At 44.5% G+C, this 16,297-nt stretch overlaps 1 protein-coding gene across 1 annotated transcript in view; it reads right to left on the reverse strand.

Annotated features, from left to right (window-relative positions):
• The window catches only part of LOC126356130 (testis-expressed protein 47-like), a 180,053-nt gene that overhangs the window by 140,362 nt on the left and 23,394 nt on the right, over positions 1–16,297 (reverse strand). Inside the window, exon 2 of the mRNA XM_050006837.1 lies at positions 9,539–9,709. Within this exon, the coding sequence (XP_049862794.1) occupies positions 9,539–9,709 (171 nt within the window). The remainder of the gene's footprint in view (positions 1–9,538; positions 9,710–16,297) is intronic.

Consider the following 16,297-nt stretch of genomic DNA (forward strand, 5'->3'; position numbering starts at 1 on the left):
AGGTGATTCAAAACTTGCCTCCTTCCCCCAACATGAAGCAACTGCAGTCCATCCTTGGTCAACTATTATTGGTGCTTTATACCCCTCGCTGCTGAGAGTTCGGCACTCCTGACTGGGTTATTGCGCAAGGGTGTGTGTCAGGTTTGGGACATGGCATGTGAGCAGGCTTTCACACGTCTCAAGTTGGCTCTCAGTCGCCCACCTTGTCCGGCCCCTTACGATCCTTCCCTGCACCCCATCGTCACCACAGACGCATCGGACTATGGCCTGGATGCGGTCCTCTTGCAAGTGGCCAACGGCATTGAGAGGCCAGTGGCTTTCAAATCCAAAAAATTGGCTGATGCAAAAACCAAATATAGTCAAATTCAAAAGAAAGCTATGGCGCTGGCTTTTACCCTAATAAAATTCCACGATTTCATTTTACTCTGCAGACCAACCACAAACCTTTGGTTTCTTTGTATCATCTGTGTGCCACAGTGCCCACCAGGACAGCGCGCCACCTCCAGTGTTTGACGCTCTTTCTGGCAATGTTCGACTCTGATATTGTCTAATGCACTTCTGAATGTCACGCAAATGTGGATTTTCTGTCCTGGCTGCATGCCGGGATGGACTGTGAGTTTGATGCCTCCCCATTGGTTTGTTTCCATGTGGAACCAGACTTGGACGCAGCTCTGGATGTGCTTCTGTTGGATGCCGATACGACCCGGCGGGCCACTGCAAACTCTCCACCATCAAATTGCTGCAGGTTGGCCAGCCAGTCGTTGTAGCATCTGTGATGCGGAGGTCCAGCATTTATGTGATCATTGGCACAGTCTCTTTTTCCGCAGTGGCATCATCCTTCTGCATAGTGAACTGGAAATTCCCCGGGTGGTCATACCGCATGCATTGGGCAGCCATGTCCTTGACCTCCTCCACACTGGCCATTGGGGGATCATCCTCACCAAACAGCTGGACCACTTACACCTTTATTGGTGCAGTTTGGATTAAGACATTGTCTGCCTCATGTTGGCCTGCATCATGTGTCAAACATGTCAGGCAGCGCCCCCATGCCAGTATTTTTCATGGCCGGATGCAGCTGCTCCATGGGAACATCTCCACTTCGGTTTCACAGAGCCATTTCATGGTCCCTAGTGGTTCATCCTGACTGCCTCCAGGTCAGGATACCCTTACGTATCCCACATAATGAGCATCACTTTTGCTGAGACTATCAAAATTCTCCAGTGCCTCTTTGCTGTTGAGGGACTCCCCAAAACGATCATTATGGATAATGGTCCACAGTCTACTTCAACCAGTTTTAAGCAATTCTGTACTGCCAATGGAATTTCACTCATCCATACTGCCCCATTTCACTCTTTGTCGAATGGCCGGGCAGAATTTTTGATGTGGACATTCAAGACCCTGCTCGATAAGCTGCTGAGCCATCACCCACTGAATGGGACTGTGCTTCTTTTTTTGGCTACATACTGCGCCGCCCCCCGTGCCAGTAATAGTAAAGTGGAGATAATTCACAGTTGACCATTCTGCTCTCCCTTATCTGTCCTTATTCCCGAGACTTCTCAACCTCCCACTCACACTCTGGCACACTCCTTCTGCATCGGGCAGGAGGTCTGGGTACGGATCTTCTCTCATTCATGGGAACGCTGAGCGCCTGCCACCATCACCAAACTCTGCGGCTGGGTGATGGCACCTCTCCAGTGGGCTGACAGTTCCATCGCCTGCTGGCACCTCTACCAGCTCTGCCCCCATCTGGTGGACCACGACACCCCGAGTGAGCTGCCAGTGCATGTCGCCAACCGCCCTGTGATGGAACCTCTGCTTCGCCTCTGCTTCAGATGCTGCCTCTGCTCCCAGCTGCTCCTGTTGCATCGCTGCCTCCCTCCACTGCTTGCCAAGAACCTACACATGTTGACCAGGATGCCTCTATTCCTATGGACGTCTGTGGTGCTGTGCATTTTTTTCCAAGTGGGAGAAATTTCATAGAGGCCCCTTATCAGTAGAGAGACCACACAACAGACAAGCAAGGTGGGCTTCTGACCTCTCTCCAAGAGCTCAAATCTAAACATCGCCAGTGGATGTAAACAACAACAGACTTTCCGCATAAACACGGAACTACTTCGTTAAAATCCATGTGACAGTATCCACCAATTGGAGCTAATGTGACTATGTGTAGCACTCCACTGAATCGGTGTTATAAGCACACCAGCAGCATCAGACCGGCAGTGTGTACCTACAGCTAGGACAGCTCCGGCCGATACCTATGCCAGCTCTAGCCCAGTAGACACTTGCCGTAGTCTTTCTGTAGAATGTTGTATCTATGTAATTGTGTAGAGTGGTGTTTTGGTTATTATTTTCGTTGTTTTGTACTTTCATCTGGTTTTGCCACCACAAGGTTTGTTGCGTTTCTTGTTGGTCTTGTGTTTGGAAATTAGTGCATACCAAGAAGGCATTTTAGTTATAATACAGTGTGTTCAAACTTGATCGTTAGTTCTTTCCTGCTGACTGCAGGACATTACACAATGACTGCGTGAGCAGGTCCTACTTATGTCCATGTGGTCACGTGTCCACATGACACGGTGGATAAATCCTGCCGGTCTCTACCCAGGTTCATGCTTCTAAAGATAGTAATGTTCTGGTTTCAACCAACCAACAGCTACTCCAAGTCACTGCAACGAGTCTCAGCTATGGACTCTGCCTACTGCTGCCTCTGATCGCCAGGGTGTTGCCTTGCCCTCACCGTGATCTAAATCTGCCACTGCACTTCTGTCAGCCGCTCGCAAGGGCACCACTTTATACAGTATTCAGATGAGATTGCCTTGTGGGACCATGTTGTTACACCATCTTGATGTTCATCTGTGGACTGCCTATGACCCCAGCCTCTAAGGTCTCTGTATTTTCCTTGCTCCTCAATACACTGACATCCTCAAGTTGTATAGACATTATTATCAGAAGTTGTATTTAGTATGGTTCTTATAATAAACAGTTGTTATTTTCAAGAGTGCATTCCAATACTGCCGGCCAACCACTTGGACAAAGGATATCACTGGCAGTGAGGTAAAAAGTTTTGTGTGGTTTTCTGGGGCTGTTTTCTTGTGTGCCATTATACATTGGTGACAAGGTAAAAAATTCTCTTCACTGACACTGTTGGTTTGCATTGATTTTGTTGCTTATCTAGTGTATTTTTGTACTCTAGTGACAATTCAGTAATTAAAGGTACATGTTTCAGTACGCAGGGAGTTTATTTTCATGTAAGGTTCAAGCATCCTTTCGATTTATCAGGTCTGTCCAGACATCAGAGCTGTGTCTGATTCATGTTCTTCAGTTACAAGGTAAACAAATTCAGATATAAATATTTGATGCAGAGAGTAACTCAGCTCACTCAAGTTTTGACTGCATGGCTGCATCTTGGCAAGCTGCTCCCACATTTGTATCCAATTTTCTGGTGTTTGATAGCCAAAAAGGGGACTGGGGCACACACCAGCAACAGCTGGAGTTGCACTTTGTAGTATATGTCATAAATTTATGCAATGCAGAGCTCACTTTACTGCAAGAATGGGTGCACAAATCTTTCCTTTCTGTTTTTAGGGTTTTTTCCCCCTAGATTCTCATCTGCAGGACAACAACAATGACTCATTGGTAGATGGGTAGATGTGCAATTTGGTGGTGACAGTTGTTTCCATTCATGCTGAATGTGTACCGACTTTTTGGTTACTGGTGGATTGTTTCCCCCACAGTATTCAAGCGAGTGTGTTCCTCAACAACATTCTTCCCTTCTGCATTCACATGGGCATGTTTCTGAACAGTCTCAGCATCAATTAATTTTGTGTGTGGCAAGCAGGGACCTTGCCACTCAGGTTATTTCCAATATTGTTGTATCATGCAGCATTCAGTTTCTTTTTCACTGAGTTCTATGACAGCAGTTCCACTGCTCTCAGCCCAGCCCTTGCGTGTGATCCCATTGGAAGGCGGCTCTGTCCCAGCTGGCCCTCCTGTTGTCACCAAGCCTGTCAGCAATGACACCAGCCCTATGCTCAGTCTGGATATTGTTGGCCCTGTCCTAATTTGCCCTCCAGTCATTGCTAAGTCTGTCTGCAACGACGTCAGTCTGCCTGCCCTGTTCCAGTCAGCCCTGTCGGTACCAATGCCAACTGTCTTATCGGTGTGTTCATTGCTGGCTCTGATCACCCTCACCAACTCTGTCATTCCTGTAGCCAGCGCAGTCATCAACATTGGTGTCAGTGCAGCCGCAAATACAGCCGCTTCCACTGCTGGTGCCGGCTCTACCGCTGGTCATAGCATTCCTTATCGCTGGTCTCAGCATTCCCACTTGTGCTGGTGATCCCATCATATGTTCTTCTGAGCCCTGGGTTGTGCCTTCATGGCACTTTTGCTGCAAGGCCTGCCATCACCTGGCCCTTTCCAGTTTCTACCTGCAACAGAGGTCAGTTGCTGTTCTCTCTCTCACACACACACACACACACACACACACACACACACACACACACACACACTGCAAGTTTGTTTAGTTGGGATTAATTTTTTGTTGTTGGTTAGTAGTTTGGTTTAGTATATTCATGTGCCTTGTGCTGAGCATTTGGATGTTACTGTGTATCCAATGCCAATGGTCCTGCACTGAATGATCAGCAGTCTTTTTAGTTGATCTTGCATTTTTATTCAAATGTTAATGACAATTTTGATGTTCCTTTCATACATAGATTTTTGGTTCTACTCCTTGCTTGTAGAATACAATATTCAGTAACTTGTTGGTCAGTTCTCAGGCACGTGCTTACCCTGTGGCTGTTTGTGTTGTTTCATTCCATATGATATTTGCACGGCCGGGCCCATGTATATTTGGCAACAACACTTCAGTCTATGCTTTGTAGGTTAGGAACAGCCACTGCTTCATCTCAGAGGTCTTTTGTAAATAGTCATGGTACTGTGCACAGTCAAACCGCCTGCAGATTCCGTAGTGGTCGTCAACACCTGCCTTGCCACAATGTAGCATTTAAGTTGCTGCACACAGCACTGTGGTCACAGGTCACACTTACGTGCACATGGTAATGTGTCCACATGACACTGCGTATGTATCCTTCCACATACAACTACTTAGGTCAGCACTCCACGCTCTGAAACACAGTTATGTTCCAGGCTCCAACCAACCAATAGCTGCTCCAAGTCTCAGCAACAGGTCTCAGCTGCAGACTCCGCCTGCTGCTGCCACTGCCACTTCCACAAAGGTGCTGCCTCACTGTGAATCATGTCTGCTGCTACATTTCTGTCAGCTGCTCCTGAGGCCACCACTTTGCAGTATTCATATGTGACTGCCTTTAGGTTCATCGCTTTGTGGGACCACATTGTTACAGCATCTTGCTACTCATCCCAACTCACAGGACTGTGTTGTTATTAGTCTTCCCTGCTTCTCAATACATTGTTGTTCTCATGTTTTGTGGACTTTATTCTCAGAAGTTGTATTTAGTTTGGTTCTTGTAATAAAAAGTTGTAACTTCAGAGAGTGCATTTCAATGCTGCCAGTTAACCATTCGGATAAGGATATTACAACATGTAGGTCAGGAAAAGAAAAATTACATGAGAATACTTCCATCAGAATATCTCATACACTGCTAATACACAACTAGAAGCAGCAAGGTTCCAAAGTGAAGTACAGCCAGACATATTACCCATCAGCGAACATGGGCTAACTGAAAGTCTTATAGATAATCTGACCATAAAAGATTACACCTTAGCTATGAAGTATGTCCAATAAGTAATGCAACTTTTTTAATGAAAGCACGCTGGTTTTATTCAGGATTCCAGTACACCATATTATTTCCCACTCTTTTCGCTACAAAACCTTATTTTTAAACACAGTATTTGTTCAATGTAATGGCCTTAAGCTGTCTTACTGGGAAGGCCTGTAAGCTTGCATGGTATCACTCTACTGGTAGCCATCAGAGCCACATCTTGCTACATCAAGAATCACCCCATCATCCACATATGCTTCCCACAGAGAGCATCCTTCACTGGACAAGACAGATGGAAGTCAGAAAGTGTGAGATCTGGGCTGTAGGGTGGATGAGGAAGAACAGTTGAATGAAGTTTTTTAAGCTCCTCTCAGATGCACAGACTTGTGTGAAACCTTGCGTTGTCATGGAGAAGGAGATGTTCATTTGCATTTTTGTGGCAACAAACACACTGAAGCCATTTCTTCAATTTCTTGAGGGTAGCACAAACTCTTCAGAGTTGCACCATGAGGAAGGACGCCAAACAGAATATCCCCTTCAGAGTCCCAGAAGACTGTCATCATGATTTTACCAACTGAGGGTTTGGCTTTGAACTTTTTCATTGGAGGAGAGGTGGTGTGGTACCTACCACTCCATGGACTGCCATTTTGTTTCAGGTTCAAAGTGATGAACCCATGTTTCATCACGTATGATGATGTTCAACAAAACATTGTCATAATAAGCCTTATAACACACAAGCAATTCTGCACAGATGTCCATTGCTCTTTACGATCTTCTGTTAGACAATGAGGAACCCAGTAAGCAAACACCTTCGAGTACCCCAACTGGTGGACGAGTAAGTCAGCACAACAAACAAACACATCCATTTGTGCAACGAGGCCTGAGCCATTGAAAAACTTGACTGACAGTGTCCGTGCATTCAAATGTTGCAGGAGTCACAGCTATGTGCAGCCAGATGGCACAGGTTGATGGCACAGGTTTGTGTAACCTCGTTGCAATGATGACAGATGCCTTGCCTAATGACTCATTTTGCTTTTATTCACTGCTACATCCCTGTAGACATTCTGCAAACACTTATGAGTATCTGTGATACTCTTGTTTTCTGCCTTACAAACCCAAAATGGCAGCTCTCTGTTTTGGAACACACCTCTGTTACGAATGCCATTTTTGAAGGCTACATATTGCGCCACCACGTGTTGGTACTTTATGAAACTGCAGGGTCTGAAGTGGGAATATTCCACAGTGTCCCACAACATATTCTTTATTTTTTCAACTGAAACTGTCTGAGAAGAAAAAATGTGTTGCATTACTTATTGAAATCCCCTTGTAGTTACCTCTTTAGATCTAAACGTAAAGGTGACGGAATTTCTGTATACATTAAAACAAGAAATCTCCTGAAGACTGTAAACAGTAAAAATGTACGTTAACACATAACTAGATAAAAAGACTTCAAAATTGCTAATGTAGTTACACATGACATACAATCTTTGTGTGTACAGATCACCAGCTGGTGAGATTAGTATCTTTCTGAAAAACAAAATTACTAACTTACTAAGAATGAATAAGAAGAAAAACATTGTTATATACGGAGACTTCAAAATTGACATAGGAATGTTATACGTGGAGACTTCAACATTGTCTTGGGGAAAAGGTTCAAAAACAAGACAAGATTTTGAAGAACTGGAAGTGTAGTATACAATGGAGGCATCGTATTTCATTCCACCAAATGTTTGGGGGGCACAGACACACATTACATCACTGTGTACGAAACACAGCAGTTCATTTGTTCTGTTTCTAGTCTGTTTGGGGAAAGGTTTAGCTTTCATCTTGTTTTCAGCATACACACAGTTGAACTGATTTGTCCAGTCATTTGATGCTTTGAGAGATTGCATTACATCTGACCGTTTCTTAGCTTTATCAACATGAAAATGGCCTAGCGCTCAGTGCCATAGATCCATTTCCTGACTATTAGTAAGATTTGTGGCAGGGCCACATCCATACATTGAAATACTGGAGTTATCATCACTTATCTAGTACAGACTGTTATTTGCCCATTTTGTCTCACAATTCTAGCTCCAGCTTTTATTAAAGATACAATCACTATTTTATTGGTTGCCTTAGGGACTGAAGCCTTCACAGTTATTTTCCCATTTTGTCTCACAATTCTAGCTCCAGCTTTTATTTCAGATACAATCACTTTTTTATTGGTTGCCTGAGGGACTGATACATGACGTCTGGAATGTACAATGTACAGTGCAAGTTGACTACTTATCCTCCTCATTCTTCTGATAGGTATATGCGTACAATGTCAAAACTAGAACTTTGCAAATATTCACCACAAGCTACTTTTGTTGACTCTTCATATTTGGTGAAAGTGATGAATTTTTCACGCTGGTAAGTCGTGTGGTCTGTTAGTTCACTGTCCAAAATCCATGCTTTGTTTCACTTGTTTTCTCAGAAAATAATGTCTGTCACAGGTGAATATGCATCAGTGTACAACATGGTCACAGTTAACTCATTTGAAGGATGAAATTTTGTACTGCTATGCCTTGGTAATATTTTCCAAAATGTCCATGCTCTTCACAACAAAAACATTGTGAACCATGCTCATAAGTTTTTTTTCATTATTGCCATGACTGTTATCATGATGGCTTTTGCCATGGCTTCATCCCCTTTGAACATTTCCACATCATTTGTTTTTAAGTTCACAATTCCTTTAGCACAAACATTCTATGCCACAAATAAAAATGTGTTAAGGATGCTGTCAATGTACCCATATTTCCTTTGCAATTTTGCATTCTTGTTTACCATCAAGTGAATTATCATCTACTGTTGTTAGTAGAATTCCCACGCCATTTCGTTTTGCTTTTCGTTCGTCCACTGTGAATGTATTTCACATTCCATGGTCGAGTGCACACCAAGACTGTTTAATCATGGAGTTCCCTTAGTTCTCTGAGAATAGTTGGTGGTAGTTATCTTTATGCAACAATCTGATTTCTTACTCATCCATGATATTTGACCATTTACTTATGCACAGTAAATATATCATGCAGTAAGAAAACTTTCCCACTTATTTTTGTCAGTTCAGTCACATCTATGACTTTCACACTGCTTCCATAATATCATTTACAAATCCTCTTTGCAATCCACAAAAGGGAAGAAAAATTCAGTACTCACAATTTCTCAGTGTTTTGAATGATCTTCCAACCTGTCTGGTTATCTATATGGTACCTTCACTTCATGTCACTGAGGACCGTTGATCCTGAGTCTATATCTTGTAAAATCTTCTTTAGAAAAATGGCAGGGACCACACGCAAACACACAGTACGTTGAAGCTGAAATAACTTTTTTTTTAATAATATAGATTCTCACTTTTTATAGTACAGCATAACAAGAAGACAATGAGTACTTCAATATCACAAGAAAGACAGGCCACATCCCTGACAGCTTCTTTTATGCACCACATATCTAACAGGTACAAGTTAACTTCATTAACAATGGAGATGAGATACGTATGTCAACAATGATTTATGATCTCAAGCAATAGACTGCTCCCTGAATTCTTTTCCCTTGCAATCTTCAAATTTGTTAAGTAAGACTCCTACAAATTAGTGTACAATAAAAAATGTATGAATTGGAAATCTTACTCTTAGTGCCCTGCACACCATGACTGAAATAAATCCAAGAACTAGATCGCATTACTCTTTCATCAAAATTGTAATATTGTCTAGTAATAACACAGTACACAACTCTTCAATCATACATTGAGATTCTTTCGTGTGTTTACTTTTTGGGCTCACCTCAAGAACATGGATGAAGTAGTCATTATACCACAAAAACAATCCAGTAAGAGGCTCATCACAGTATCCACCATTAATTGTTTTTATTGTTGCCTCAAAGAATTGTGTAATGGCTTGCTGGTCTTCAAAATTATGGCGCCCAATATAAATCATGCGATGCAGAAAGGGTTTCTGTAATTATTTATATTATTACAGATAAACATATTGAAATGTGTAATTAATGAATCCTTAAAAAGAAAGCAAAACTTTAGCATCCTAAATGATAACTGTATCTGATGCTCCATTGTTTTTGAATTCATTAAGATTTTTGTATTAGCTATATTCAGTGAAACAATATTTCACATACGATGACGACAAGGAACAACAACGTAACTTACAGTGAGAAAAAACTGTGACAATATATTTATAATAACTGATGTAATGCCTTATAAAATGAAACAGAAGTCCTCCTTATTTATGGAGTAGGCTACATGAATAATTAAGAACTGACAAGAAAATTAAACAATACTTTAACAGCATAATGAATGAACTGATTTCTTTTAAATAATACACTGCAAGACATACATCAGACCCATCTGTTTCCAGAATTTAAAACTACAGAATCACACTGACTTATTTTCTTTACAGTACATTTGATATATATTAAAAACAAAGATTCCAATACTTACCAAACGGGAAAGCGCCGGTAGACAGGCACAATAAATAAAACACACAAACACACACACAGAATTTCTAGCTTTCGCAACCGTCGGTTGCTTCTTCAGGAAAGAGGGAAGGGGAGGGAAAGATGAAAGGATGTAGGTTTTAAGGGAGAGGGTAAGGAGTCATTAAAATCCCGGGAATGGAAAGACTTACCTTAGGGGGAAAAAAGGACAGGTGTACACTCACACACACACACACACACACACACACACACACACACACACACACACATATCCATCCGCATATACAGACACAAGCAGGAAAAACAAAGATTCCAAGACTTACCAAGCGGGAAAGCGCCGGCAGACAGGCACAATGAACAAAACACACAAACACACACACAGAATTACTAGCTTTCACAACCGATGGTTGCTTCTTCAGGAAGGAGAGGGAAAGACGAAAGGATGTGGGTTTTAAGGGAGAGGGTAAGGAGTCATTCCAATCCCGGGAGCGGAAAGACTTCCCTTAGGGGAAAAAAAGGACAGGCGTACACTCGTGCACACACACACACACACACACACACACACATATCCATCCGCACATACACAGACACAAGCAGACATATTTAAAGGCAAAGAGTAAGGGCAGAGATGTTAGTCGAGGCGGAAGTACAGAGGCAAAGATGTTGTTGAAAGACAGGTGAGGTATGAGCGGCGGCAACTTGAAATTAGCGGAGGTTGAGGCCTGGCGGATATCGAGAAGAGAGGATATACTGAAGGGTGAGTTCCCATCTCCGGAGTTCGGATAGGTTGGTGTTGGTGGGAAGTATCCAGATAACTCGGACGGTGTAACACTGTGCCAAGATGTGCTGGCCGTGCATCAAGGCATGTTTAGCCACAGGGTGATCCTCATTACCAACAAACACTGTCTGCCTGTGTCCATTCATGCAAATGGACAGTTTGTTGCTGGTCATTCCCACATAGAAAGCGTCACAGTGCAGGCAGGTCAGTTGGTAAATCATGTGGGTGCTTTCACACGTGGCTCTCCCTTTGATCGTGTACACCTTCCGGGTTACAGGACTGGAGTAGGTGGTGGTGGAAGGGTGCATAGGACAGGTTTTACACCGGGGGCGGTTGCAAGGGTAGGAGCCAGAGGGTAGGGAAAGTGGTTTGGGGACTTCATAGGGATGAACCAAGAGGTTACGAAGGTTAGGTGGACGGCGGAAAGACACTCTTGGTGGAGTGGGGAGGATTTCATGAAGGATGGATCTCATTTCGGGGCAGGATTTTAGGAAGTCGTATCCCTGCTGGAGAGCCACATTCAGAGTCTGATCCAGTCCCGGGAAGTATTCTGTCAAAAGTGGGGCACTTTTGGGGTTCTTCTGTGAGAGGTTCTGGGTTTGAGGGGATGAGGAAGTGGCTCTGGTTATCTGCTTCTGTACCAGGTTGGGAGGGTAGTTGCGGGATGCGAAAGCTGTTTTCAGGTTGTTGGTGTAATGGTCGAGGGATTCAGGACTGGAGCAGATTCGTTTGCCACGAAGGCCTAGGCTGTAGGGAAGGGACCGTTTGATATGGAATGGGTGGCAGCTGTCATAATGGAGGTACTGTTGCTTGTTGGTGGGTTTGATGTGGATGGATGTGTGAAGCTGGCCATTGGACAGATGGAGGTCAACGTCAAGGAAAGTGACATGGGATTTGGACGGTGTTGCTGTGCCAAGATGTGCTGGCCGTGCACCAAGGCATGTTTAGCCACAGGGTGATCCTCATTACCAACAAACACAGTCTGCCTGTGTCCATTCATGTGAATGGACAGTTTGTTGCTGGTCATTCCCACATAGAAACTTCACAGTGTAGGCAGGTCAGTTGGTAAATCATGTGGGTGCTTTCACATGTGGCTCTGCCTTTGATCGTGTATACCTTCCGGGTGCCTCTCAATCCTTCTTAAAAAAAAACCTTAATCCTACTCCCAACATCACCACTGCTGAAGCCCAAGCTATCCGTGATCTGAAGGCTGACCAATTCATCGTCATTCTTCCGGCGGACAAGGGTTCCACGACCGTGGTACCTGATCGTCAGGAGTATGTGGCTGAGGGACTGCGTCAGCTTTCAGGCAGCACCACATACTAAGTTTGCCAAGGTAATCACATTGCTGATGTCCAGGCGGAGCTTCAAGGAATCCCCAGAACCTAAGGCCCCCTAAAAAACCTTTCACCGTCCCATTACATCCAATCTCCCATCCTTCATCAAAGACACCAACCACTTTCTCGAACGCCTGGAATCCTTACCCAATCTGTTACCCCCGGAAACCATCCTTGTTACCATTGATGCCACTTCCTTACACACAAATATCCCGCACGTCCAGGGCCTCGCTGCGATGGAGCTCTTCCTTTCACGCCAGTCACCTGCCACCCTACCTAAAACCTCTTTCCACATTACCTTAGCCAGCTTCATCCTGACCCACAACTTCTTCACTTTTGAAGGCCAGACATACCAACAATTAAAGGGAACAGCCATGGGTAAACAAACTAAAGTTTGGTACAGATTTATTGATGACATCTTCATATCTGGACTCACAGTGAAGAAGAACTCCAGAATTTCCTCTCCAACCTCAACTCCTTTGGTTCCATCAGATTCACCTGGTCCTACTCCAATACCCATGCCACTTTCCTTGACGTCGACCTCCATCTGTCCAATGGCCAGCTTCACACGTCCGTCCACATCAAACCCACCAACAAGCAACAGTACCTCCATTATGACAGCTACCACCCATTCTACATCAAACGGTCCCTTCCCTACAGCCTACGTCTTCGTGGCAAACGAATCTGCTCCAGTCCGGAATCCTTGAACCATTACACCAACAACCTGAAAACAGCTTTTGCATCCCGCAACTACCCTCCCGACCTGGTACAGAAGCAGATAACCAGAGCCACTTCCTCATCCCCTCAAACCCAGAACCTCTCACAGAAGAACCACAAAAGTGCCCCACTTGTGACAGGATACTGTCCTGCCCTGAAATGAGATCCATCCTTCATTAAATCCTCCCCACTCCACCAAGAGCGTCTTTCCGCCGTCCACCTAACCTTCGTAACCTCTTAGTTCATCCCTATGAAATGCCCAAACCACCTTCCCTACCCTCTGGCTCCTACCCTTGTAACCGCCCCCGGTGTAAAACCTGTCCCATGCACCCTCCCACCACCACCTACTCCAGTCCTGTAACCCAGAAAGTGTACACGATCAAAGGCAGAGCAACGTGTGAAAGCACCCACGTGATTTACCGACTGACCTGCCTACACTGTGAAACTTTTTATGTGGGAATGACCAGCAACAAACTGTCCATTCGCATGAATGGACACAGGCAGACAGTGTTTGTTGGTAATGAGGATCACCCTGTAGTTAAACATGCCCTGGTGCACGGCCAGCACATCTTAGCACAGTGTTACACAGTCCGAGTTATCTGGATACTTCCCACCAACACCAACCTGTCAGAACTCCGGAGATGGGAACTCGCCCTTCAGTATATCCTCTCTTCTCGATATCCGCCAGGCCTTAACCTCCGCTAATTTCAAGTTGCCGCCGCTCATACCTCACCTGTCTTTCAACAACTTCTTTGCCTCTGTACTTCCGCCTCGACTGACATCTCTGCCCTTACTCTTTGCCTTTAAATATGTCTGCTTGTGTCTGTGTATGTGCGGATGGATATGTGTGTGTGTGTGTGTGTGTGTGAGTGTGTGTGAGTGTACACCTGTCCTTTTTTTCCCCTAAGGGAAGTCTTTCCGCTCCCGGGATTGGAATGACTCCTTACCCTCTCCCTTAAAACCCACATCCTTTCGTCTTTCCCTCTCCTTCCTGAAGAAGCAACCATCGGTTGTGAAAGCTAGTAATTCTGTGTGTGTGTTTGAGTGTTTTGTTCATTGTGCCTGTCTGCCGGCACTTTCCCGCTTGGTAAGTCTTGGAATCTTTGTTTTTCCTGCTTGTGTCTGTATATGCGGATGGATATGTGTGTGTGTGTGTGTGCGAGTGTATACCTATCCTTTTTCCCCCTATGGTAAGTCTTTCCACTCCTGGGATTGGATTGACTCCTTACCCTCTCCCTTAAAACCCACATCCTTTGATCTTTCCCTCCCCTTCCCTCTTTCCTGACGAAGCAACCGCCGGTTGCGAAAGCTCGAATTTTGTGTGTATGTTTGTGTTTCTTTTTGTGTCTATTAGACAGGCACAATAAATAAAACACACACAAACACACACACAGAATTTCTAGCTTTCGCAACCGATGGTTGCTTCTTCAGGAAAGAGGGAAGGAGAGGGAAAGACGAAAGGATATGGGTTTTAAGGGAGAGGGTAAGGAGTCATTCCAATCCTGGGAGTGGAAAGACTTCCCTTAGGGGGAAAGAAAGAACAGGTGTACACTCGCACACACACACATATCCATCTGCATATACACAGACACAAGCAGACATATTTAAAGGCAAAGAGTAAGGGCAGAAATGTCAGTCGAAGCGGAAGTACAGAGGCAAAGAAGTTGTTGAAAGACAGGTGAGGTATGAGCGGCGGCAACTTGAAATTAGCGGAGGTTGAGGCCTGCCGGATATCGAGAAGAGAGAATATACTGAAGGGCGACTTCCCATCTCCGGAGTTCGGATAGGTTGGTGTTGGTGGGAAGTATCCAGATAACTCGGACAATGTAACACTGTGCCAAGATGTGCTGGCCGTGCACCAAGGCATGTTTAGCCACAGGGTGATCCTCATTGTTTGTTGCTGGTCATTCCCACATAGAAAGCGTCACAGTGTAGGCAGGTCAGTTGGTAAATCAGGTGGGTGCTTTCACACATGGCTCTCCCTTTGATCGTGTACACCTTCCGGGTTACAGGACTGGAGTAGGTGGTGGTGGGAGGGTGCATAGGACAGGTTTTACACCGGGGGGCAGTAGGAATGACCAGCAACAAACTGTCCATTCGCATGAATGGACACAGGCAGACAGTGTTTGTTGGTAATGAGGATCACCCTGTGGCTAAACATGCCTTGGTGCACGGCCAGCACATCTTGGCACAGTGTTACACCGTCCGAGTTATCTGGATACTTCCCACCAACATCAACCTATCCGAACTCCAGAGATGGGAACTCGCCCTTCAGTATATCCTCTCTTCTCGATATCCGCCAGGTCTCAACCTCCGCTAATTTCAAGTTGCCGCCGCTCATACCTCACCTGTCTTTCAACAACTTCTTTGCCTTTGTACTTCCGCCTCGACTGACATCTCTGCCCTTACTCTTTCCGCTCCCGGGATTGGAATGACTCCTTACCCTCTCCCTTAAAACCCACATCCTTTCGTCTTTCCCTTTCCTTCCCTCTTTCCTGAAGAAGCAACCATCGGTTGCGAAAGCTAGAAATTCTGTGTGTGTGTTTTATATAAAAAGATTCCAAGACTTACCAAGCGGGAAAGCGCCGGCAGACAGGCACATGAACAAAACACACAAACACACACACAGAATTACGAGCTTTCGCAACTGGCAGTTGCTTCGTCAGGAAGGAAGGAAGGAGAGGGAAAAATGAAAGGATGTGGGTTTTAAGGGAGAGGGTAAGGAGTCATTCCAATCCCGGGAGCGGAAAGACTTCCCTTAGGGGAAAAAAAGGACAGGTGTACACTCGCACACACACACACATATCCATCCGCACATACACAGACACAAGCAGACATATTTAAAGGCCTTTAAATATGTCTGCTTGTGTCTGTGTATGTGCGGATGGATATGTGTGTGTGTGTGTGCGAGTGTACACCTGTCCTTTTTTTCCCCTAAGGGAAGTCTTTCCGCTCCCGGGATTGGAATGACTCCTTACCCTCTCCCTTAAAACCCACATCCTTTCATTTTTCCCTCTCCTTCCTTCCTTCCTGACGAAGCAACTGCCAGTTGCGAAAGCTCGTAATTCTGTGTGTGTGTTTGTGTGTTTTGTTCATGTGCCTGTCTGCCGGCGCTTTCCCGCTTGGTAAGTCTTGGAATCTTTGTTTTTAATATATTTTTCCCATGTGGAAGTTTCTTTCTGTTTTATATATATATATATATATATATATATATATATATATATATATATATATATATATATATATACTCCTGGAAATTGAAA

The sequence above is a fragment of the Schistocerca gregaria genome, chromosome 3 (genome assembly GCF_023897955.1).
Source record: "Schistocerca gregaria isolate iqSchGreg1 chromosome 3, iqSchGreg1.2, whole genome shotgun sequence".
NCBI classification, from domain to species: Eukaryota; Metazoa; Arthropoda; class Insecta; order Orthoptera; family Acrididae; genus Schistocerca; species Schistocerca gregaria.